The following is a 27,238-nucleotide window of genomic DNA, read 5'->3' on the forward strand; positions in this document are numbered from 1 at the left end:
ACCTTCCAGAGACATGGTATTACCAGAGATACACTCAGCCTGTTCCCCCACACCACCGCTGCAGTCAGCATGCTGCCACACACACCTGGTACGTACACACACACACACACACACACACACACACACACACACACACACACACACACACACACACACACACACACACACACACACACACACACACACACACACACACACACACACACACACACACACACACACACACACACACACACACACACACACACACACACGGCGGTGTCCACGCCAGACTGTTGGCTGTGACAGAGTTCCTGTTATTTTTAATGGATGACCTCACAGCCCACTTTCTGTGACCTGAAGAACACTTGATCAAAGGAAGTTTAGGAACATCTAAATTGGAGATTTGAACATAAACCAAAGTGACACTATATTGTTGCTCCTGTATGAGTACTTCCTGGAAGGAAGCTAAAGTCCCTCCACTACCCAAGAATAGTAAAGCCCCCTTTACTGGCTCAAATATCCGACCAATCAGCCTGTTACCAACCCTTAGTAAACTTCTGGGAAAAAATAGTGTTTGACCAGATACAATACTATATGCTATTTCACAGTAAACAAATTGACAGACTTTCAGCATGCTTATATGGGAGGACATTCAACAAGCACAACACAAATCCTCCATCTATACTAACAATATGCCACTGGCTTTGAGTAAAGCTGAAAGGTTGTTGGATCGAATCCCCAAATGACAAAATAAAAAATCTGTTGTTCTGCCCCCTGAACAAGGCTGTTAACCAGCTGTTCCCCGGTAGGACGTCATTGGAAATAAGAATTTGTTCTTAACTGACTCACCTAGTTCAATAAAGGTAAAAAAAAATAAGGCACTGCTCTACCTTCTTAACAGCACTATCAACCATGCAGGTCCTAGTTTCTACCTTCTTAACAACACTATAAACAAGGCAGGTCCTACAGGCCCTTGTTTCTACCTTCTTAACAGCTCTATCAACAAGGTAGGTCCTACAGGCCCTAGTTTCTACCTTCTTAACAACACTATCAACAAGACAGGTCCTAGTTTCTACCTTCTTAACAACACTATCAACCCCACCTCTTTAAGGAATACCTAGGATAGGATAAAGTAATCCTTCTCCCCCCCCCCCTTAATAGATTTAGATGCACTATTGTAAAGTGGCTGTTCCACTGGATGTCATAAGGTGAATGCACCAATTTGTAAGTCGCTCTGGATAAGAGCGTCTGCTAAATGACTTAAATGTAATGTAAATGTAATGTAAATGAAAGACAACATGGCAGCAGCACAACATGGGAGCAGCACAAAACAGGGTACAAACATTATTGGTGTTATGCACGTGAGTGAGGACCCAAAAGCGGTTTAACAAATACAGAGTCCTTTAATGTCAAAACACAGGGAAGACATAGATCCTCTTCAGATGTATATAATGGCAAAATAGACAACCCGCAGAGAGGGCGACAAATGAATAATAAAGTCCTTCTGATATTTTCAGAAGAGTCCCCTTCTTAGCAGCAGAGGAGAATAGCTGGGTTAGCGGCGACAGACTGCTGGTCTCTCTGGGTAGGCGTGGGTCGTAGAGGACAGAGATACCTGATCACACGTTGCATCAGATGAACAGGCAGATTCCGACAGGACAAGGGTGAAGCAAAGGAGACGATAGTTTGGTTCTGGCATGAGAAACTCAAACGAGAATCTGACAAAGACAGAAGCAGGAACAGAGAGAGAAATAGAGACCTAATCAGAGGGAAAAAGGGAACAGGTGGGAAAAGGGTGAACGAGGTAGTTAGAGAATATGAGGAACAGCTGGGGGAAGGAGAGGAAGAGAAGGTAACCTAATACGACCAGCAGAGGGAGACGGAGTGAAGAGAAAGAACAGGAACAAGACATAATATGACAATACATGACAATTGGGCACAAACAACAGCACAAAAGGCAAGAAGGTAGAGACAACGATACATCACACAAAGCATCCACAACTGTCAGTAAGAGAGTTCATGATTGAGTCTTAGTATTAAGAGATTGAGATAAAACTGTCCAGTTTGAGTGTTTGTTGCAGCTAATTCTAGTCTCTAGTTGCAGTGAACTAAAAAAAGACGAGCAACCCAGTGATGTGGGTTTTGGGGACCTTTAACCGAATGTGACTGGCAGAACGGGTGTTGTTTGTGGAGGATGAGGGTAGCAGCAGATATCTCAGATAGGGGGGGAGTGAGGCCTAAGAGGGTTATGTAAATAAGCATCAACAAGTGGGTCTTGCGACGGGTATACAGAGATGACCAGTCTACAGAGGAGTATAGAGTGCAGTGATGTGTCCTATAAGGAGCATTGGTGGCAAATCTGATGGCAGAATGGTAAAGCACATCTAGCCACTCGAGAGCATCCTTACCTTACCTGCCAATCTATGAATTACATCTCTGTAATCTAGCATGTTAGGGTAATCTGAATAAGGGTTAGTTTGGCAGCTGGGGTGAAAGAGGAGGCATTACGATACAGGAAACCAAGTCTACATTTAACTTTAGCCTGCAGCTTTGATATGTGCTGAGAGAAGGACAGTGTACCGTCTAGCCATACTCCCAAGTACTTGTATGAGGTGACTACTTCAAGCTCTAAACCCTCAGAGGTAGTAATACAACCTGTGGGACGATGGGCATTCTTCTTCCAAACCACATGACCTTTGTTTTGGAGGTGTTCAGAACAAGGTTAAGGGCAGAGAAAGCTTGTTGGACACTAAAAAAGCTTTGTTGTAGAGCATGTAACACAAAATCCGGGGTTGGGGGGGCAGCTGAGTAAGACTGTATCATCTGCATTGAAATGGATGAGAGCTTCCTACTGCCTGAGCTATGTTGTTGATGTAAATTGAGAAGCATGTGGGTCCTAGGATTGAGCTTTGGGGTTCACCCTTGGTGACAGGCAGTGGCTGAGAGAGCAGATGTTCTGACTTTATACACCACTCTTTAAGAGAGGTAGTTAGCAAACCAGGCCAAAGACCCCCTCAGAGACACCAATACTCCATAAGAATTAAATGGTCTATTGTATCAAAAGCTTTGGCCAAGTCAATAAAAATAGCAGCACAACATTGCTTAGAATCAAGGACAATGGTGTCATCACTGAGGACCTTTAAGGTTGCAGTGACACATCCATAACCTAAGCGGATACCAGATTGCATCACAAAGAGAATACTATAGACATCAAGAAAGCCAGTCATTTGATTATTGACACGTTTTTACATCACTTTTGATAAACATGGCAAAATAGAAATACGCCTATAACATTTATGATTAGCTTGATCTCCCCCTTTAAATAAAGGACAAACCCGTGGTTGCCTTCAAATCAATGGAAACCTCCCCAGAGAGGAGACAGGTTAAAAAAGGTCAGAGACAGGCTTGGCGATGATAAGCAACCTTAAAGTATAAAGGGTCTAAACCATCTGACCCAAATGTTTTTTGGGAGTCAAGTTTTAGGAGCTCCTTTAGCACCTTGGACTCAGTGACCGCCTGCAGGGAGAAACTTTGTAGCGGGTAGAGGAAAAAGAGGGAGGAGCATCGGGCTAGTCGCATTAGAAGGGGTAGGAGATGAGGAAATGTTAGACGGGCAAGAAGGCATGGCTGAGTCAAATAGGAATCCTGACTTAATGAAGTGGTGATTAAAGAGCTCAGCCATGTGCTACTTGTCAGTAACAACCACATCATCAACTTTAAGTAACATGGGCAGGTGTGAGGAGGAGGGTTTATTCTCCAGGTCTTTAACCGTTTTCCAGAACTTTTCCAGGGTTAGACCCACAGAGAGAACTGCTCCTTAAAGCCACTAAAGTTGGCCTTCCGGATAGACTGGGCCCTTATTTGATAGATCTGGATCAAATACAAATACCAAAGCAGCACAATAGTAAGCTGAATCAATCTGGTAGCCTCTTAAACTAGTCTAACATGCCAGCTGACAGTCTTATAGGCCGATGTCCATTCTCTTCTTACATTTCCAGATTTTTGAATTATATTTTTTTAAATAATGATGAATTGGCCGGTGGTTAATGGTCAACGTGTCAACAAACATGTTACACTTTTACACAAATACATGAATGAATCACTTACCAGACCCACTTTAATACAAAGCAGCATACATTTATTTTGACATATTTACAACTTCTCACTATCCAGTTATTTACATGATTTAAAACACATGACATGAAAGTACAGAACATCATGATCACACCTATGGCACAGGGAAAATGTTTGATTTTGTGTTTTGTGAGATGGCGCTGTGAAAAGTACAAACTACATGCAATCCCCAAGAAAATAAAAAGTCAGTTTTTACAGAATATGTGATATTCTTACTCTATACCCCAAATAGGGCCAGATTTACTTAGAGTGTACACCAGTGGAGACTGCTGAGGGTAGGACGGCTCATAATAATGGCTGGAATGGAGTGAATGGAATGGTATTAAATGTGTTTGATACCATTCCATTTATTCCATTCCAGCCATTATTACCAATCTACTGTTTTATTACTCTAATAAAAATATTGCCTTAGGAAAAAAGGGTCTAATGTAGCTTTTGCACGTCTTTTGAGATCTAGATTTGAGATCAAATCAGAGGTCACTTCAATACATGGTTGTGGTCACCTCCATTTCAATTCAGAAAGTTTATTGAAATTCAAAATAGCACTTTTAAAATCTTGAATTGTAAGTCATGTCATTCTAAATTTAAATGGTTTTGACCACAACCCTACTTCAATCAATACAATGTGGTCTCACATAGATGTAATACAAATATCTCAGTTCCCTCTTAAAATCTGCTGGTGAGAGTGCAAATGTCGTCTGCTTCCAGAAAGCTAACCAGCTGGTGATGTGCTGTGTGCCTGCCAGGAACATTAGGTGGGTGAATATCAGCGAAGTCTCATCCAAGCAGGCAAAACTGGTTGCAATGTCATTTTGATGACATGGTCAGGCTTCATAAGTAAGTTTTGTTATTGTCTTTTTATTTAAAATGTATTCATTTAGCAGACACTCTTACCTAGAGGAATTTAGAAGATCAGTTAGGGTTATACTTTTCACCTAGTCGGCTCAGGATTCGAATCAGTGGCCTTTCAGTTACTGGCCTAAACGCTCTTAATCTGACCAAATAACAACCAAAATATTACTCTTTGCCATGACCTCTTGATGTCATTGGCTGGTTATACTGTAACAGAGACCGTTCGTTTGCATCTGGAATTATGAAGTCTCAACCATACAACCACAAAATGATGCCATTAAGACGACATTTGCCAAATTTTTGCCTCATGGGATTCTTCTGTTGAAAAAATTCTGACAAAACAGAGAAATAAATCAATAACAGCTAAAAGGCAATCAAAATTCAGTAAAGAACCTAGTTGGGTTTTGATACCTCACCTTTATGGGGCAACTGTTATAAATTGAACACAACAATGAAATACAACACTTGTGGTTGAAATTGAGTTAGTTCATGGTTCTTGAAGTTATTGCTGGTCAATAGACAGGATGTGTGTGGTATTAGCAACACTAATTCTCTTTAAAACTGGTTCCCTCTTTAGAAACTGGAACACTTAATTACGAGACTCAAACTTCATGAAGCATAGATGAATTCTGCCATGACATGACACCAAGCACATTACCTAATGATAGTTCATCATGTCACTTTTTGACCAACGACATCACAAAACACAGTCATTAATTTAAATGTAACTTACTAAAGATCCCAAATTGCTGCATGATATTGTAATGTCATGCTATACTGTGTGAAGTATCACAAAATGGTTTAGGGACCCTAAACTAATTTGCGACACTTCACACAGTATAGCATGACATTACAATACATGTTACTGCTACAGCTATGCAGGCTTTATAAGTGTGCAAAGTGCTACCCAGCCAATTCACTCCATACTGGGAATCTGACTTATACTGTACAATACATCAGACATTATAACAATAAAGAATACAGGTAGGAGAACGAATGCCCTATGAATAGGCATGCAGCGCATTTACAGAACGACCTCAGCTCTATACTGTACATGACCAGAGCCATATAGATACATATGTCTGGCTCCCTTATATACACATATGTATACATATGGCTTTGTACATGACCCTTCCAGGCAGTGTTTGACACTGCATCCGTGAGACATTTAAAAACAAATTCTTACAAAAGTATTATATACAGAGCATAAAGGAAGCAGCGAGACTCTTCATTTTGTACATTTCTCAAGTGTCCTGATCGTCTCCCTTTAGAAGGTGGCAAAACTCAAGAGATCTGCATGGGAGATACAAAATCAAATCAATATTTCATTTAAATGTATGGATTAAAATATTTCATTTAAATGTATGGATGAAAGATGTAGGTCAAAGTATGGTAGTTAATCTTTAAGGACATATATTTCAATCAAGAGAATACAGTGGTAGCAACTATAGTTTTATTTGTTCCCTGGTCTTTAATAGATGAGATTAAAAAGATTCTGGAGTCTAGAACGATTGTAGAACAAGCGTAAAGGGGCTTACCTTCGTTACAACCTTTAGTTTGCTTGAGGTGTTTCAGGTAAACAAACTGATGTGTGACGGGGAAAGAGAGGAAAGTGAAAATAAATGAAAAGTGCACTCACCAAATCCTGGGTTTATAATCCTGGTTGTATTTAAATGTTTTTTCAATACATCATCTCTACGCAGAGTGATTCAACAAAATGTCAACAGAATTTAATCCCTTAGTACTGGCTATGACCACCAGGTGGGCATAACTATACTGAAACCACACTTTTTTTGTTGGTTTAAAGGAAAACTCCACCCCCAAAATATGTAACTTTCAAAATACAGAACTCTGCAGCATCATATGATTCAAAATGCATCATACAGGCCAGATTTCTTATTTTTAAAGTTACATATGTTGAAAACTTGATTGCTGACATGCAAAACATTTTGGGGAATAAATCATCAATGGACTAATGAAACAAATACCAAAATATAGTTTTGGGGTGGAGTTTTCCTTTAACATGGAAGTAAAAAAATATATATAAGTATATACGTTTTTAAATAATCAATTGTGGTTCTTACCAACTCTCTCTTACTACTTCAATGTCGCTCACTAGATTCTGTGCTAAACAGATCCCAAAAATCTGAAAAAGGTCACAAAGATTAGGTGAGACATCTCTACTTTTGAACGGCTACTGTGGTGATAGATCTAGTTGATTTCAGTGTTTCATGGTCAGTTTTATGATCAGCAATACAGTTTTTTTTAGGTCTAAATTCTATTCTCAGACAATAGCCTAAGTCATCATTTAGTATCATTTTCGGGGGGCAGGTGGTCAGCCTACTGGTCAGCGCTTTGGACCAGCAACCGAAAGGTTGCTAGATCGAATCCCTGAGCTGACAAGGTAAAAATCTGTTGTTCTGATCCTGAACAAGGCCGTTAATCCACTGTTCCTAGGCCTTTATTGTAAATAATAATTTGTTCTGACTTGCCTAGTTAAATAAAGGTAAAATAAAAAAATAGTAGCAAGTAAAGTCCACAACCATATGCACAAGCATAGTCAGCTATGAACATAAAAAGCAGAGATAAACAATGTTTCAAGACATCTTAAGAAATTGATCATTGACACCAGTATCAAATAAAAAAATAAATGGACTATTTCAAGTTACAGTCCATTCCCGCAACATGTCAGAGAAAACACAATGTTGAAAGTACAGCCCTTTAAAGCTACATTCTGGGATTTGAAAAAACAACAAAAGGGGTGCCCGCTATTTGTTTTATTATACATCTGAGGGATTGGGGGTCGGGAAATGCAACCCCTCTCAAATTCCTAGACAGCACTCTAGATGCAAGGTCTGACAGTCCATGACATCTACATGATAGTTTCAACCATATATGTCGTTAGTTCACATTCTTCGTGTTTGTTAACAATGGAATAATGAAACCTTGGAGGGGATTCAACCCATAGAACGTTGTCGAACAATGTACCTTTTTAAAAGCCAATGTTACCGCATACGTGGAGATCGCGTCCAAGGTAAACATGCCAGATGTCAGCTCTATTGGAAATGATCTGAATATGTCAAGTGCTCCATAACGCAGCTTTGGATTGATTTCCGTCCCTTATATATTGGATTGTGGTGAAGACAAACAGTTGTGCTAAACTCATGAGGCATTTATAAGTTATACATATACAGTGAGCTATATCAATGTGTAAAATATCAAGAATTGAAATTACCATTGAACAGCTTCTCAAATCCCAGGCTTTAGCTTTAAAACCAAAAATGCACTGAAAGCAGACACAGGTAAAACTAGGGTTCATACTCCGGTGTATTTGGGGCTTATGTATCAGACATGTGTTCCCAACCTGTAGTAAAGCGATTCCTATGAAGATCCCTGCCACCACTGTCAGGTTGTCTTGAAGCCACTTCTCAAACTGAGGCACACAGCCTTTGATGTAGATAAAGGTCATCTGCTCCGAGTCCTAACACAGCAGACGACACAAAACAATGACCTTTCATGCTAACATTTTTATCTTACAGTCCAGTAGCTCAGTTGGTTAGAGCATCATGCTACCACCACATTTACAAAAAACAGTTACTATACTAGAAGTCGCTTTGGATAACAGCGTCTGCTAAATGGCATAGCTACTTTAAAGTATTGTTATATTATTATGTGAATTGTACATCAGGTTAATCATGCTTCAGTAGCCTAGATGTTAAATGTCAGCTTTTGTTAGCCACCTTATTAGTCACCTCAAGTGTTTTTTTGGCAGGCACTATGGGGTGAAGTTTCTCCTACATTTAGATATAGAGCTTGGATCAGCTTTCCCTCCCCCAATCCTAAATGCAAAACTGACCAAAGATCAGCGTGTAGCGGCAACTTCACCCTGACTTGCATGCCATATACAGTGAGCTCCAAAGGTATTGAGACAGTGACACATTTCACAACGTTTGATGTTTTGAATTGTGAATAAGGATGAGTGAGAAAGTTACAGATGAAAAATATGCGTCTCACTCATCATTATTCACGATTCATTAAGGATTATCCGTAATCATGGTAGCATACACATTAATGTAGAAGAGTTAAGAAACATTATATTCTTATAAACAATAAAAGTGACTCCAAAATGACCAAATACTGTGGCAAAGAAGGGGGTCGAGTGATAAGTGGCAGATATGTGAGAGCAGAACTAATAAATGGGCTCTACCCGATCACTAAAATGGCCACCCCTGTCAGAACTACAGATCACAAAATGGCCGACCGCCAAAACTACAAGTCCCAGAAGCAAGGGGAACCCTCAGAAGGTGGAGCCGACTCACAGATAAAGGGTCAAGAAAAACCAGGAAGAGGAAGAGAGGGTGCTGGAAGGATCTATGATCAATAGAGAAAGAGACTATAGAGATTGGCTGGATTTACCGTGTATGAGCTGGATTGTTTTGGACTTACCTGTTGGCGTTTGGACCTGGACCTACCGAGAACCCGATTTGTGTACCAAACCCTGCTATCCTTGACCTCGCCTACGGCCTGGGTGGACCAGGACGGAGAAACAAACACACAGGTACTGTCCTGTTCGAAAGAACTCTCATACTTGGGTGATTTGGTGACAGTTTACCACTTAGTTTGTGACAAACGCTCCTAACCTTGAAGAGGTTTGCCACACGTGGTGGAGGATGCGGGCAGACTAACATACCACTGGTTAGGTAGAAGGAAAAAAATAAATAAACGTTCAGTTAGCACTCCAAAGGGGAGTCAGGTTTTTTTTTTGGCTTTGTTTGGTTAGGACAGTTTTTCAGGAAAATGAGTATGGAGGGAGCCATACAGGCCCTGTTACAAGCGGCGGCCGCCCAACAAGAGGCAACTAGAGCTCAACAAATAGCTCATCAGGATGCAATGCGAATGGATCAGGACACGTTACAGGTCCAGCACCGCACCAACCAGCTGCTCAGAGAAGAGCAAGAGAGAAACACCCGGGAGTTAAGAGAAGGCCTAAAGGGGCTAGCCGACCAAATTGGGGCTCAATTACCAGCTGCAAATACCCAGAGGAGGGCCAATCATTTTCTTCAAAAAATGACCACGCAGGATGATGTGGAAGCATATCTTACCACCTCCGAAAGGACGGCAGAGAGGGAGAAGTGGCCGAAAGAAGAATGGGCAGGGCTTCTGGCACCATACCTGGCAGGGGACGCTCAAAAAGCATATTTCGACCTGGAGTTGAAAGATGCACAGGATTACGATAAAGTAAAGGGAGAGATCCTGACTAGACTGGGAGTTACCGATACCGTGAGGGCACACCGCTTCCACCAGTGGTCCTACCGAGCGGGACAACCCCCACGAACACAGATGTTCGACTTGATTCACCTGGCACGGAAATGGTTGCGACCAGAGACCCAGTCATCCGCCGAGATCGTCGAGACCATCGTTCTCAACCAGTTTCAGCGAGGTCTACCCCAAGAAGTGAGACGATGGGTTGGCCAGAACGAGGTACTTTCCGCCGAACATCTCGTGGGCCTGGTTGAACGGTATTGTACAGCAGGAACAGCTGAGCAGGCACAGGAGGAAAGATTCCCGTTCCCCAGGCATGGGCGAACCATCGGACAGGGTAAGGCTGTCCCAACATATAGAGGGGGAAGAGAGCAGTGTGGGGCCATGAGGAAAGAATCAGAATCAGGCCCGAGACACTAAGGGAAAAAACGGAAACCGGGACTGGGTGTCGAGGGGGTCTTCCCCCCCGAACCCCTATTATCTGTTACAATTGTAATCAACCAGGACATATTGCAGCCTACTGCCCTATTAAAGAAGAGCCAATGCAATGTAACCTTGGTGAAAATGAAGATGATATACGGTATGCATGTCCTGTTGTAACCACTGTACTTGAAAGACCAAGAAACAATCATATGTGCAGGGTGAAGGTTGAAGGGAAAGAGGTTGAAGCACTGCTGGATTCCGACAGTATGCTAACCGTGGTCGTTGCAGGCCTAGTGCCGACTCATAAACTGGATACAAGACAGGATATCAGTGTTACATGCATTCATGGGGATACCCGTCTGTACCCCACGGCCTTAGTGAGCATACAAACAGAGGACGGTCTGCTGGATTATGAGGTCTGCGTGGTCCCAAAGATGCCATATGATGTAATATTGGGTAGAGACTTTCCTAACTTTGCGAAGTTAGGCCACAAGAATGGCATATTTGAGAAGCCAACAACCCTGACCAAGCAAGACGAAGGATGGGGCCTTCAAGAAAAGCGGTCTCCCAGGGGACAACATCACAGGTGCTAGTAGGGGAGGAGGAGGATGAAGTGGCAAACCTCGCTGATAACGAACAGCCCGGTACTAGTGGGGCTGGGGTCGATCTGAATCCAGAGGACGACGATCTAGAACCAGCAGACCTGGCAGAGTCCTTGACTAATTTTGGGACGGCCCAAAACCAGGATCCAACCCTGCAACAAGCCAGAGCAGATGTGCAGGTCGTAGATGGTACTCCCATAAATGGTGGGATGATGCCTAATAGTTTTCCCCACTTCATCATGAAAAGGGGTTTGGTGTACAGAGTCTCGAAAATAGGGGTTGATGTGGTGGAACAGTTGTTGGTTCCCACTCGGTACCGGAGGACAGTACTGGATCTAGCTCATGGGCACATTCTGGGTGGACACCTTGGTATCGATAAAACCCGAGACCGGATTGTAAGGAGGTTTTACTGGCCAGGAATTCAAGCTGAAGTGGCTCGGCATTGTGGAGAGTGCCTGGAGTGCCAGTTAACAGCTCCCCGACCAGCTTTTAGAAGCCCGTTAGTGCCACTCCCCATAATCGAAACGCCATTTGAGAGGATAGCGATGGATTTAGTGGGCCCACTGCCCAAATCCGCCAGAGGGCACCAATACATTCTGGTCATTCTAGATTATGCCACTCGCTACCCAGAAGCCCTTCGGACGATGACTTCCAAAAATATTGCAAAGGAATTAGTGCTCTTGTTCACCAGGGTAGGGGTTCCAAAGGAGATCCTTACCGACCAGGGGACCCCCTTTATGTCCCGCCTTATGGCGGACCTTTGTAAACTGTGGCAGGTGAAACAGTTGAGGACATCGGTTTACCATCCTCAGACGGACGGGCTGGTTGAGAGATTCAACCGAACCCTGAAGTCAATGCTCAGGAAGGTAATCGATAAGGATGGGAAAAACTGGGATTGCATGTTGCCGTATCTGATGTTTGCTATTAGAGAGGTTCCTCAAGCCTCGCTGGGGTTTTCTCCCTTTGAGCTGGTATATGGGAGGCATCCCCGGGGAATCTTAGACATCGCCCGGGAAACCTGGGAGCACCAATCCACCCCGTATACTAGTGTCATAGAGCACGTCACGGCAATGCAAGACAGGATAGCCACAGTCATGCCCATCGTCAGAGAGCACATGAGACAAACACAAGAACACCAGAGGCACACTTATAACCGGCAGGCTACCCTGAGGGAATTTCAACCGGGAGATAAGGTGTTAGTGTTGATCCCCACAGTAGAGTGTAAACTACTAGCCACATGGAAAGGGCCATATGAAGTACTGGAGAGAATAGGAGAAGTCAATTATCGGATCCGACAGCCAGGTCGACGGCCCCAGGAACAGATGTATCACATAAACCTGTTAAAAGCATGGAGAGAGAGAGAAACACTAATGGTCACATACCCCACACACATTCAGGAGACAGCCGAAGTAAATATTTCACCCACTCTGTCCCCAGCGCAAGTACAGGAAGTAAAGACCCTGATCCAGAAAAACAGAGATGTGTTTTCAGAGGTACCTGGCCGAACTGAGGTTACGGCTCATGATATCGTTTCCCTACCAGGGAGAAAAGTGAGTATGAGGCCATATCGGGTACCCGAGGCTCAGCGGGCCGCGATTAGAGCAGAGACTGAGAAAATGTTGACAGCTGGAGTGGTCGAAGAGTCACATAGTGAGTGGCCTAGCCCAATTGTGATGGTCTCCAAGCCCGATGGGTCGTTGCGGTTCTGTAACGACTTTCGGAAGGTAAATGAAATCTCAAAGTTTGATGCCTACCCCATGCCCCGAGTAGATGAACTACTGGAGAAAATTGGTCATTACATTACATTACATTACGACCCTTGATCTGACAAAAGGGTACTGGCAAATTCCTCTGACCCCCAGGGCCAAAGAAAAGACAGCCTTTGCAACACCTGACGGTTTGTTTCAATACACCGTCATGCCATTCGGCTTACACGGGGCCCCAGCCACCTTTCAACGGCTCATGGACAAAGTCCTAAAACCGCACAAAGCATACGCCGCAGCCTATTTAGATGACGTGGGGATCTACAGCCCAGATTGGGAATCCCACTTACCCCGGGTACAGGCAGTGTTAGATGCCCTTAGAAAGGCAGGGCTCACGGCAAACCCTGCCAAATGTTACGTGGGGTTAGAGGAAACAGAGTATCTGGGATACACTGTGGGAAGAGGATTAATCAAACCCCAACATAAGAAGGTGAAGGCAATTAGAGAATGGCCGAAAATAATAAGAAGCAGGTCCGAGCCTTCCTAGGGCTGACCGGTTACTACCGGAAGTTCATCCCAAGTTATGCCACAGTGGCCGCCCCACTTACCGACATGACTAGAGCCAGAGGGCCAAACATGGTCAAATGGGATGAAAGGGCCACCAAAGCATTTAGGACATTACAGGAGGCTCTCTGCTGTAACCCAGTGCTGGTGGTACCAGACTTCGAGAAAGAGTTTGTGGTTCAGACGGATGCCTCAGAGGTCGGCTTGGGAGCAGTGCTATCCCAAGAGATAGAAGGGGTGGAACACCCCATCCTGTTTTTAAGCAGGAAGCTGGAACCACGGGAAACCAACTACTCAGTCGTTGAGAAAGAGGCGCTGGCAGTAAAGTGGGCTCTAGAAAGCCTGAAGTACTACCTGCTGGGGCGCCACTTCACCCTCATCAGTGACCATGCCCCACTCACCTGGATGCATAGGGCTAACGAGAAGAACGCTCGGGTGATGCGGTGGTTTTTGAGTCTCCAACCGTTTCATTTTGACTTGAAACACAGAGCAGGGAAGGAAATGGGAAACGCGGATGGGTTATCCCGCATGCATGGTAGCCCGACCTAGGGGGTCGGATCTAGGGGGAGAGATATGTGGCAAAGAAGGGGGTCGAGTGATAAGTGGCAGATATGTGAGAGCAGAACTAATAAACGGGCTCTGCCCGATCACTAAAATGGCCACCCCTGTCAGAACTACAGATCACAAAATGGCCGACCGCCAAAACTACAAGTCCCAGAAGCAAGGGGAACCCTCAGAAGGTGGAGCCGACTCACAGATAAAGGGTCAAGAAAAACCAGGAAGAGGAAGAGAGGGTGCTGGAAGGATCTATGATCAATAGAGAAAGCGACTATAGAGATTGGCTGGATTTACCGTGTATGAGCTGGATTGTTTTGGACTTACCTGTTGGCGTTTGGACCTGGACCTACCGAGAACCCGATTTGTGTACCAAACCCTGCTATCCTTGACCTCGCCTACGGCCTGGGTGGACCAGGACGGAGAAACAAACACACAGGTACTGTCCTGTTCGAAAGAACTCTCATACTTGGGTGATTTGGTGACAGTTTACCACTTAGTTTGTGACAAACGCTCCTAACCTTGAAGAGGTTTGCCACAATACATTATTTACCATTAATTTCTATTGGGCACAAAATGATCTGAAACACAACCAAAACAAACAGCAAAATCATCCAAGTGTTTAGACCACAAGCTTGATGTAATCATTGCGTGCTAGGAATAGGAGACCAAATATTCAACTTTTGATTACTTTAAACTCCATTAGGGCTGTGGCGGTAATGAAATTGTGTTAGCCGGTGAATTTCAAGCTAATAACTGTCGGTCTCATGGTAATTGACCGCTAATTAACACATTTAACATCTACTGGCATCCATGCATAGCCTACAAGCCACTGATGCAGACCGTAGGAACATCTACACCTTAAAAAGTCTAAGAAATCCATGTACTATAGCCTACACCATCACCATAAAGCCATTATTTATTTTATACCAGTCTAAAGAAACATGATATGAAGAAAATGTAGTGTGTTTCAGAAGAACAGAATAGCATACTCTGAGTTATCCTTATCTGGCTTATTTGATCTTATCTGGCAATGCTGTGGGCTACACTAGTTCATTTAGCAGACATGATTTGCTTTGAATTCCGTGGCATTATTTTAGATTATTTTATATAGTATGAAGAACACAATTGAACATAGCTGAATAAAATAAAAAGGATATTTTCTCCTCAATTCTGTGTTGAGAGGTTAATAAAGAAACAGGTACTCCTATATGTTTAATTTTGTAACTTTAGTTGTGAAACAAACCTTGGGCTATATGTTTAGATTTTTAAAACATTCTAGGGCTGCATAATGCGACTCTAATGATGATTTGAAAGGCACACTTCATCAGTCTTTCAAAAGTTGACAAGCAGTAGCTGTTGTGCCCTTGGGCTGAATATAATAATTATAATTCCCTTCTCCCAGCTAGGCGCGCTGAAGAACCTCTCACTCTCTGTCACTTGATCGGGTCTTTCTCACAGGATACAAGTGAAGACAGACACATCGGGGACGCAACTGTCCTCCTTATCTAACTCCGAAGCGCAAATTGAAGATATTGGAAGAACTGTCCACATTTATTTTTGTCAATCAACAAGAGAAGTAGGCCTAACGAACAGCAAACGCACACTCTACTATCCCCCATAGAACAAAAGTTGACCTATTCTGTGCGGGAAATAAATATTCCCAGCATAGTCTGGGACAGTTGTGGGATGCGATAATACAACCACTAGCATCAAAAACACTTTTAAAGTAATGACGCCAACAGATCAGAAAGTTTAACTTAAAATGTTGCTAAACTATTAGGCTATTTCTTCACATTATAAGCTCAGCAATGACCCATGGCATTAGGCTATACACGCAAATGTTCCATTAGCAGAAAACACCACCCTCAAAAGTGACAGCAAATGCAATTATGCATGTGATGCTTTTATTATAAATGTGTATTTTAATGGTTAAATTTATATTGAAACTCAAACTTGATACCCACTCGCTGCATATGTATGCCAGTTGGGCTCTACACCTGTTGTAAATCAGATTAATGTGCTTAACTTTACGAAGTTATTTGGCCACTTGATTTGTCATACTGTCACGACCGTCATATGAATAATTGGACCACTCACAGCGTGAGTAGAGTTCCACATTTTAATGATAGTGAAACTTCCAAAACAACAAAGATATAACGATCGTGAAATACGTAGCGCACATAGGCACTCATACTAAACAATATCCCCCATAGCAGGTGGGAAAAAGGACACACTAAGTATGATTCCCATTTAGAGGTAACGATTAACAGCTGCCTCCAATTGGGAACCATACACACACACCAACATAGAAATACAATACCTAGAAACCCCACTAGTCACGCCCCGACCCACTACACCACAGAGAACCCCGAGGCCTCTCCGTGGTCAGATGCAAACGTTGGGCAATATGTTTAGATTTTTTTATATATTCTAAGGCTGCATGATGCAAACCGTAATGATGATTTGAAAAAATGCCTTGATTTTCCCGACAACAAATATATCAATCACAAGTGATAGCCTAATATTGTCAACCATCAGACTATTCTTGATTTAATCTTGTCTTTACATATACTAAATAATATATGTGTGAATTTTTATTTATTTAGAATGGACCATTATCATGCACCTGTCTCGAAGCAGGGACAGGAGGAAAAAATACATGTCATCTATGCACTTAAATAGCGAATGGAGGATGCTATTCCCATTGTTAATCTTCATGCCATCCTGTTGTAAAGAGAAGCAATGTGCTTAATATTAGAAAAGTTGAGAAATAAATATAGTAGGCATAGCTTATAGAAAGCTGATGGGATCCTCCTCTTTTTAATAGAGGCCATCATTCTGTTTTCTCACGTAATTGCATAGCCTATAGAAATGTTGCACAACATGAGCTCATTTGCTCTCGTGAAGTGTTTGATTAGATATTCGATAACATTTGCATTGATGTCAGAGTGATTAGAGGGACAATAGATTGCTGAGTACCAAACTTGGTAGGCTACTAATGATCATCACCAGCATCAGAGCTTGAAGAAGCCTAATTACCGTGACTAAACGGTCACGTGGAATTTGACTATCATGACTCATGGCCGACGGTATGGCGGTAATACGGTCACCATAACAGCCCTAGTCAGAATAATTTTTGGTCCCCGTAAAATGGATGGACTATGTACAAATCATGCTGCAATTTTTAAACGGTTCCCCTGATATGAATAAAAATACCCTCAAATTAAGCTGACAAACTGCACTTTAACCAAAAATGTTTGTATCATTTCAAATCCAAAGTGCTGGAGTACAGAGCCAAAACAACAAAACATTTGTCACTGTCCCAATACTCTTGGAGCTTACTGTATCTCACCAAATGGCCATTCCATGAACATCCTGCAGTTCACCATGTCCTTTTGTTAACATACCTTCCCTGAACTGAATCTTATCAAAACAGTCTCCAAATTTATGCTTTTCACAGTGTGAGGGTAATGTTTGGAAAATAAATACACCCCTTCCTTACATTACTCTCTCTCCCATGGTACTTGGCCCAAAGCACATTTCTCCACCATGAGTAATTCCATGCAATCCATAGTACTGAGGGAACCAGCTGTTGTTAAATGGGGGCTGGGAGAGTGGTGATGGACTGTGAGACCAGTGTTGTGACTTAGACTTGGGTGGAGTGCAGTAAGAATTACCTCATCTAGCTCAACCAACCTGCCAATGACTAATGGGAAACAGTTTTCTACGATTCCTATTTCGCAATTCCACTGTTTTATTTTGAGAGCTGCCTTTTGATGAAACAATCCATCCCCATGCTGTGGAAAAAGCTCCCAGAGCTTGCTTCCAAGTGAACAGACTGCCGTAATGTTGGATTCTGGGGCTGTTTGTATCAAGTGTCTCGGAGTAGGAGTGCTGATCTAGGATCAAGTCCCCCCTTTCCATGTAATAATATTCATTTTGATCCAAGAGGCAAGACAGCAGGTCTCTGAAGAACGTTTTCCCCTCTACTACTCAGGCATTGCACCAGCCTCACTGTGTCGGCTCAACACTAATAACAGCAACGTTCGAATTAGAATATAGGTGCAGACTCTTGGATTAATTACTTCACAGCATTTCCAGGAATTTCAAATAAGTTACTGTTGGGAAATAACATATTTTCTGCAAAAAGAATGATTAAACTCACCGCTTTAGCTCGAATGTCGTAGCCACACTGGGTGTTAATGACATCCTCCTACAATAAAAACGAGAGGATATTTCTAAACGGTATATTCACAGCATTCGCCTAATTGACTCAAAACCAAACCTGCGACAAGTTTGCAAACAGTAGATAGAAATGGATGTAGAGGCTGATAAAACTGGGGTTGTTAATGAGCTTGATATAGGCATATACAGTGGGGCAAAAAAGTATTTAGTCAGCCACCAATTGTGCAAATTCTCCCACTTAAAAAGATGAGAGGCCTGTAAATTTCATCATAGGTACACTTCATCTATGACAGACAAAATGAGGGGAAAAAATCCAGAAAATCACATTGTATGATTTTTAATGAATTTATTTGCAAATTATGGTGGAAAATAAGTATTTGGTCACCTACAAACAAGCAAGATTTCTGGCTCTCACAGACCTGTAACTTCTTCTTTAAGAGGCTCATCTGTCCTCCACTCGTTACCTGTATTAATGGCACCTGTTTGAACTTGTTATCAGTATAAAAGACACCTGTCCACAACCTCAAACAGTCACACTCCAAACTCCACTATGGCCAAGACCAAAGAGCTGTCAAAGGACACCAGAAACAAAATTGTAGACCTGCACCAGGCTGGGAAGACTGAATCTGCAATAGGTAAGCAGCTTGGTTTGAAGAAATCAACTGTGGTAGCAATTATTAGGAAATGGAAGACATACAAGACCACTGATAAGCTCCCTCGATCTGGGGCTCCACGCAAGATCTCACCCTGTGGGGTCAAAATGATTACAAGAACGGTGAACAAAAAACCCAGAACCACATGGGGGGACCTAGTGAATGACCTGCAGAGAGCTGGGACCAAAGTAACAATGCCTACCATCAGTAACGCACTACGCCACCAGGGACTCAAATCCTGCAGTGCCAGACATGTCCCCCTGCTTAAGCCAGTACATGTCCAGGCCCGTCTGAAGTTTGCTAGAGAGCATTTGGATGATCCAGAAGAAGATTGGGAGAATGTCATATGGTCAGATGAAACCAAAATATAACTTTTTGGTAAAAACCCAAATCGTCGTGTTTGGAGGACAAAGAATGCTGAGTTAAACCCAAAGAACACCGTACCTACTGTGAAGCATGGGGGTGGAAACATCATGCTTTGGGGCTGTTTTTCTGCAAAGGGACCAGGACGACTGATCCGTGTAAAGGAAAGAATGAATGGGGCCATGTATCGTGAGATTTTGAGTGAAAACCTCCTTCCATCAGCAAGGGCATTGACGATGAAACGTGGCTGGGTCTTTCAGCATGACAATGATCCCAAACACACCGCGCCCGGGCAACGAACGAGTGGCTTCGTAAGAAGCATTTCAAGGTCCTGGAGTGGCCTAGCCAGTCTTCAGATCTCAACCCCATAGACAATCTTTGGAGGGAGTTGAAAGTCCGTGTTGCCCAGTAACAGCCCCAAAACATCACTGCTCTAGAGGAGATCTGCATGGAAGAATGGGCCAAAATACCAGCAACAGTATGTGAAAACCTTGTGAAGACTTACAGAAAACGTTTGACCTCTGTCATTGCCAACAAAGGGTATATAACAAAGTATTCAGATAAACTTTTGTTATTGACCAAATACTTATTTTCCACCATAATTTGAAAATAAATTCATTAAAAATCCTACAATGTGATTTTCTGGATTGTTTTCTTCTCATTTTGTCTGTCATAGTTGAAGTGTACCTATGATGAAAATTAGAGGCTTCATCTTTTTAAGTGGGAGAACTTGCACAATTGGTGGCTGACTAAATACTTTTTTGCCCCACTGTATATTGACCTGTATAGTAAGCCAAACCATTAGTTATTTTTCAAATATCATGGATAATGTCAATGTCAAGGACTTAAGATTTAGCACGTGCTTGTAGGCAAGGAAATGTAATTTCAAGATATATGCCATCTGGTCTCGTTGCATGCTAAAAAAAGAGATTTCATCATAAACATCTTCAAACAAGGTTCAGCTAGGGTTATATAGCCTATTTGTGTGCCGTTTGGCTGTAGTATGAGTGAGTTCTGTGCGGCACAGGCTAGTTGTGTCCCTCCTTGTTTGTGTTGTATGCGTATGATTTATGGTGACGTGAAGTTAGCCACTGTGAGACGTTAACCCCTTAAAAAGGGACATGAGCGAAGATAGTACATTCTGTTCGGCAGCCTCTGAGAAGACTAAACACTGTGATCTGAACGCTGTAATCTAGCCAGTGCGTTTGACAGAGAGAGTCTACGACATGTCTTCTGACTAGGCAGAGAGAAACAACTAGGACGGTATTGAGCTTTAACCTACTGACTTTGCTAAGTGTGTTCGCAGGCCACTTTACTATTCAAGTGTATTGGTATTAAATAATGTAATACGCTGGTGGCTGCACATTAGAATGGGGCATTTTATAACTGAAGTACTGACTGATCAACTCCAATAAAGGCTGTCTGTACTTCAGAAGATAGTGGGTATAGTTCAGTGAAGTGAGAGAACACGTACTGCGGGGTCTTTGGTGCAGCATGAAAAGGGGACTCCACACTTCTCGCGACTTGGGTTGGAATCAGTGCAGTTGAAGTAGATGTTCAAGTTCCAGTCGTCTGCCCCAAAGGCTCCACAACACTCCCACTGGAAAGGCCAAAGAGACAGAACAACATCCTGTTTAGACATCAACAACGTCTTATGCTGAGCTCAGACAAGGGACGCATAAAACATCATACCAGTAGGACAAGAAAGCAAGAAAATGAGTGATGGCAAAAGCAAGCCAGCACAATGGTATGAGTTCCTATGGTGATTTCAGTAAATAAACGTTGCAAATCAACATCCGGTAGAAAACAAAGCTAGGGCACACACCAAAAGTTGAAATATTTGAACTCTGGTGGCAAGTGTCATCTACTGTGGAGGCTAATGACATTCACCTCCAGCCTCAACAGCATTTACCGTCATGCTCTCATTGAAAACAATTACATTGTTTGCCATCAACCTCGTACCATATAAAAACACAGCATTACTGAGAGGTAAACATTGCATTCAGTAATACACATAATTGAGCATTCAGTAATACACATAATTGAATTGCTACTAGCATCACAGTGGGTGTGGCCCTTACATTACTTTTCATTAACCTAGGTAGTTGTCAATCCACATAGACAGTTTTATGTGCATTTGGTTATTTAGCTAGCTAGGTAATGCTAGGCAGAAGCTTCTGAAAATAACTAACGTAAACTCACCCCATTCCGTACAAATGTGCACAACCGCAACATTCTAACGGGGCTACAAAGAAAACTAATGGGACTGTAGCGACTGTTGACTTCAAAATCGGGGGTGTGAACTAGGTTTCTATTCAAGCATTGATGGACATGGTAATGGCTCTATAGTATTGGAGAAAAGTTGAAAAGTTGTATACATTTCCCCAATGGCCCACCCGTGAAGGAAAGGTCTGAAAAAGTATATGCTTTCCTATACAGTGCCTTCAGAAAGTATTCATACCCCTTGACTTGTTCCACTTATTTTTCACCCATCTACATAGAATAATCCATGAAGACAAAGTGAAAACATGTTTTTTGAAAATGTTGTAAATTGATTGAAAATGAAATGCCTAATTTACGTAAGTGTTCACAGCCCCTGAGTCAATACATGTTAGAATCACCTTTGGGAGCGATTACAGCTGTGAGTCTCTCAGAGCTTAGCACACCAGCATTGTACAATATATATATTTTTATCAAGCACTATCAATTTGGTTGTTGATCCTTCCTGGACAGCCATTTTCAACTCTTGCTATAGATTTTCAAGCTGATTTAAGTCAAAACTGTAACTAGGCCACTCAGGAACATTCAATGTTGTCTTGATAAGCAACTCCAGTGTATGGCTTTGTGATTTGGTTATTTTCCTGCTGAAAGGTGAATTTGTCTCCCAGTGTCTGTTGGAAAGCAGACTGAACCAGGTTTTCCTCCAGGATCTTGCCTGTGCTTTGCTCTATTCTGTTTCTTTTTATCCAAAAAAACTCACTAGACCTTGCCGATGACAAGCATATCCATAACTTGACACAGCCACAACCATGCTTGAAAATATGAAGAGTGGTACTCGTGATGTGTTGGATTTTCCCCAAACATAATGTTTTGTATTCAGGACATTAAGTTAACCTGTTCAGGATACCACGGTTTACTGCCCCTTCTGGAGGATTTGGGTACCCATATAAAACAGGATAAAAAAAAATCAAAAGTTGCTAATATTTGCATAGAAAACACTCTAACAATTCTAAATCCGTTTAAATTTTGTCTCTATGTAAAGCAGAAGTGTCAGGGCATGCATTCTCCCAAAATCTCTCTTGTAATGGAAAAAGTTGCCTATGCTTTGACGTCATCTTTAACGCACTTCCCAAAAGGCTACCGCTCTGGGAACAGCTTCTACGTGTTCAGCGTGAAGGCTGCCTTCTATGGGGCTTGTCAGTGTGTGAATCGCGCGCTCACGAGACGTTGAGCATGCCGAAAGGTCTCGGTCACGCCAAAAAAACAGTGCCCTGTATGCGCGCTCTGCTCCCGCTCTCTCTTTTCTTCAGGATCGATTAAAAGACGTGTGTGTTTCGCTTCGTCCTCACAATTGCTGTAGACCTTTATAACATGTTAAAGCTTAATTATGAACATAGTTTGACAAGTTTACTCGACATATTATATATACTTTCGACGTTTTGGTGCGCAACCACTTCAATTTTGCCTACATTTTTACCAAAATCAGGCTATTTTGAGAACCGAAAGACGCAGACTTGAAAACTGAACGCTAATTTGGTGAGTATAATCCCTTACAGGTCTTCTGATGGAAGAACAGCAAAGGTAAGGGAATATTTATGTATTAATTTTGGGTTTCTGTCGACTCCAAGATAGAGGAGTCATTATGCTAATGTGGGAGCGCCGACTCCCTATTATAGCCTAGTAAACGCAAAATGTAATGTTGTAAGTCGCTCTGGATAAGAGCGTCTGCTAAATGACTTAAATGTAAATGTTATAAATAAAAGTAACACAGCGTTTGCATTTAGAAGAAGTGTATCTTCCTATACATATGTAAAACATGCATATTTAGTCAAAGTTTATGATGTGTATTCCTTGTTAGCTGACGTTATCTGCCGGGGCTATTTAATTTCTCCGGACATTTTAGTAGCATTTTTTGAACGATGCATCATTGTAAACAGAGATTTATGGATATATATAGCATATTATTGAAAAGAAAATGAATGTACTGTGTAACATGTTATATTACTGTCATCTGATGAAGATTTCAAAAGGTTAGTGAAATGATTTTTCTTTTAATCCTGCGTTTGTTGATTGCATATTTTTTCCTACTTGGCTATGCTAATGAGCTATGTCTGCGGTGGTGGTTTGACATAAATATGTGCTATGTTTTCGCCGTAAAACATTTTAGAAATCTGACTTGCTGGCTAGATAAACAACTTGTTTATCTTTCATTTGAGCTTTTTTACTTGTTAATGTGTTGAGGTTAAATATTTTTAGGAATATTTTTGCGCATTGTGCGTTATGGTAATGAGCTTGAGCTGTAGTCACGCTACCAGCAGAGGAATATAACTCCCTAATTAATATCTTAGGCACATTGTAACGGCATTCTTCCTCCTCTTCTGAGGAGGAGTAGCGAGAAGGATCGGAGGACCAATGCGCAGCGTGGTAAATACGCTCGACCTCATCTTTACTAGATGCTGTTCTTCCATTAACCTCATTGCAACTCCCCTCCAAGTCTCCGACCACCACCTTGTATCCTTTTCCCTCTCGCTCTCATCCAACACTTCCCACACTGCCCCTACTCGGATGGTATCGCGCCGTCCCAACCTTCGCTCTCTCTCCCCCGCTACTCTCTCCTCTTCCATCCTATCATCTCTTCCCTCTGCTCAAACCTTCTCCAACCTATCTCCTGATTCTGCCTCCTCAACCCTCCTCTCCTCCCTTTCTGCATCCTTTGACTCTCTATGTCCCCTATCCTCCAGGCCGGCTCGGTCCTCCCCTCCCGCTCCGTGGCTCGATGACTCATTGCGAGCTCACAGAACAGGGCTCCGGGCAGCCGAGCGGAAATGGAGGAAAACTCGCCTCCCTGCGGACCTGGCATCCTTTCACTCCCTCCTCTCTACATTTTCATCCTCTGTCTCTGCTGCTAAAGCCACTTTCTACCACTCTAAATTCCAAGCATCTGCCTCTAACCCTAGGAAGCTCTTTGCCACCTTCTCCTCCCTCCTGAATCCTCCTCCCCCCTCCCTCTCTGCAGATGACTTCGTCAATCATTTTGAAAAGAAGGTCGACGACATCCGATCCTCGTTTGCCAAGTCAAACGACACCGCTGGTTCTGCTCACACTGCCCTACCCTGTGCTCTGACCTCTTTCTCCCCTCTCGCTCCAGATGAAATCTCGCGTCTTGTGACGGCCGGCCGCCCAACAACCTGCCCGCTTGACCCTATCCCCTCCTCTCTTCTCCAGACAATTTCTGGAGACCTTCTCCCTTACCTCACCTCGCTCATCAACTCATCCCTGACCGCTGGCTACGTCCCTTCCATCTTCAAGAGAGCGAGAGTTGCACCCCTTCTGAAAAACCTACACTCGATCCCTCCGATGTCAACAACTACAGACCAGTATCCCTTCTGTCTTTTCTCTCAAACTCTTGAATGTGCCGTCCTTGGCCAGCTCTCCCGCTATCTCTCTCAGAATGCCCTTCTTGATCCAAATCAGTCAGGTTTCAAGACTAGTCATTCAACTGAGACTGCTCTTCTCTGTATCACGGAGGCGCTCCGCACTGCTAAAGCTAACTCTCTCTCCTCTGCTCTCATCCTTCTAGACCTATCGGCTGCCTTCGATACTGTGAACCATCAGATCCTCCTCTCCACCCTCTCCGAGTTGGGCATCTCCGGCGCGGCCCACGCTTGGATTGCGTCCTACCTGACAGGTCGCTCCTACCAGGTGGCGTGGTGAGAATCTGTCTCCTCACCACGCGCTCTCACCACTGGTGTCCCCCAGGGCTCTGTTCTAGGCCCTCTCCTATTCTCGCTATACACCAAGTCACTTGGCTCTGTCATAACCTCACATGGTCTCTCCTATCATTGCTATGCAGATGACACACAATTAATCTTCTCCTTTCCCCCTTCTGATGACCAGGTGGCGAATCGCATCTCTGCATGTCTGGCAGACATATCAGTGTGGATGACGGATCACCACCTCAAGCTGAACCTCGGCAAGACGGAGCTGCTCTTCCTCCCGGGAAGGACTGCCCGTTCCATGATCTCGCCATCACGGTTGACAACTCCATTGTGTCCTCCTCCCAGAGCGCTAAGAACCTTGGCGTGATCCTGGACAACACCCTGTCGTTCTCAACTAACATCAAGGCGGTGGCCCGTTCCTGTAGGTTCATGCTCTACAACATCCGCAGAGTACGACCCTGCCTCACACAGGAAGCGGCGCAGGTCCTAATCCAGGCACTTGTCATCTCCCGTCTGGATTACTGCAACTCGCTGTTGGCTGGGCTTCCTGCCTGTGCCATTAAACCCCTACAACTCATCCAGAACGCCGCAGCCCGTCTGGTGTTCAACCTTCCCAAGTTCTCTCACGTCACCCCGCCCCCCCGCTCTCTCCACTGGCTTCCAGTTGAAGCTCGCATCCGCTACAAGACCATGGTGCTTGCCTACGGAGCTGTGAGGGGAACGGCACCTCAGTACCTCCAGGCTCTGATCAGGCCCTACACCCAAACAAGGGCACTGCGTTCATCCACCTCTGGGCTGCTCGCCTCCCTACCACTGAGGAAGTACAGTTCCCGCTCAGCCCAGTCAAAACTGTTCGCTGCTCTGGCCCCCCAATGGTGGAACAAACTCCCTCACGACGCCAGGACAGCGGAGTCAATCACCACCTTCCGGAGACACCTGAAACCCCACCTCTTTAAGGAATACCTAGGATAGGATAAAGTAATCCTTCTCACCCCCCTTAAAAGATTTAGATGCACTATTGTAAAGTGGCTGCTCCACTGGATGTCATAAGGTGAACGCACCAATTTGTAAGTCGCTCTGGATAAGCGCGTCTGCTAAATGACTTAAATGTCATGTAAATGTAAGTATACCATAACATTTATTTTAAGACAAACTGAACACTATGAAATACAAAACAATAAATGTGAAAATGAACGAAAACCGAAACCGTACCGTGTGGCAACAAACACTCACACGGAAAACAAACACCCACAACTCAAAAGTGAAACCCAGGCTACCCATGTATGATTCTCAATCAGAGACAACTAACGACACCTGCCTCTGATTGAGAACCATACTAGGCTGAACTCAAAACCCCAACATAGAAAAACACACAGACTGCCCACCCCAGCCCTGACCAAACTAAATAAAGACAAAACAAAGGAAATAAAGGTCAGAACGTGACACACATTATTTTTGCAGTTTTACCTTATTGCAAACAGGATGCATGTTTTGTATTATGTGTATTCTGTACAGGCTTCCTTCTTTTCACTTTGTCATTTAGGTTAATATTGTAGAGTAACTACAATATTGTTGATGCATCCTCAGTTTTCACCTATCACAGTCATTAAACTATATAACTGTTTTAATGTCACCATTCAGCCTCATGGTGAAATCCCTGAGCGTTTTCCTTCCTCTCCAGCCACTGAGTTAGGAAGGACGCCTGTATCTTTGTAGTGGCTGGGTATATTGATACATCATCCAAAGTGTAATTAATAACTTCACCATGTTCAATGGGATATTCAGTGTATTTGTATTTGTATTTTTACCCATCTGTCACACCCTGACCTTAGAGAGCCTTTTAATTTCTCTATTTGGTTAGGTCGGGTGTGATTTGGGTGGGCATTCTAGTTTTGTCTATTTCTTTGTTGGCCGGGTATGGTTCCCAATCCGAGGCAGCGGTCTATCGTTGTCTCTGATTGGGGATCATACTTAGGCAGACATTTTTCCACCTTTAGTTTGTGGAATCTTGACTGTTT

The 27,238-nt window shown here is 43.1% G+C and overlaps 1 protein-coding gene across 1 annotated transcript in view; it reads right to left on the minus strand.

The window, feature by feature from the left end:
* Nucleotides 1-3,746: 3,746 nt before the first annotated feature.
* LOC124012774 (tetraspanin-5-like) overlaps nucleotides 3,747-27,238 on the minus strand; it is a 48,344-nt gene continuing 24,852 nt past the window's right edge. The window contains exons 5-10 of the mRNA XM_046326724.1: nucleotides 20,756-20,881; nucleotides 18,246-18,293; nucleotides 8,333-8,449; nucleotides 7,053-7,114; nucleotides 6,507-6,552; nucleotides 3,747-6,261 (exon numbers count right to left, since the gene is read on the minus strand). Of these exons, the coding sequence (XP_046182680.1) occupies nucleotides 6,540-6,552; nucleotides 7,053-7,114; nucleotides 8,333-8,449; nucleotides 18,246-18,293; nucleotides 20,756-20,881 (366 nt within the window). The 3' untranslated portion in view covers nucleotides 3,747-6,261; nucleotides 6,507-6,539. The remainder of the gene's footprint in view (nucleotides 6,262-6,506; nucleotides 6,553-7,052; nucleotides 7,115-8,332; nucleotides 8,450-18,245; nucleotides 18,294-20,755; nucleotides 20,882-27,238) is intronic.

The sequence above is a fragment of the Oncorhynchus gorbuscha genome, linkage group LG24 (assembly GCF_021184085.1).
Source record: "Oncorhynchus gorbuscha isolate QuinsamMale2020 ecotype Even-year linkage group LG24, OgorEven_v1.0, whole genome shotgun sequence".
In the NCBI taxonomy this organism is placed as follows: domain Eukaryota; kingdom Metazoa; phylum Chordata; class Actinopteri; order Salmoniformes; family Salmonidae; genus Oncorhynchus; species Oncorhynchus gorbuscha.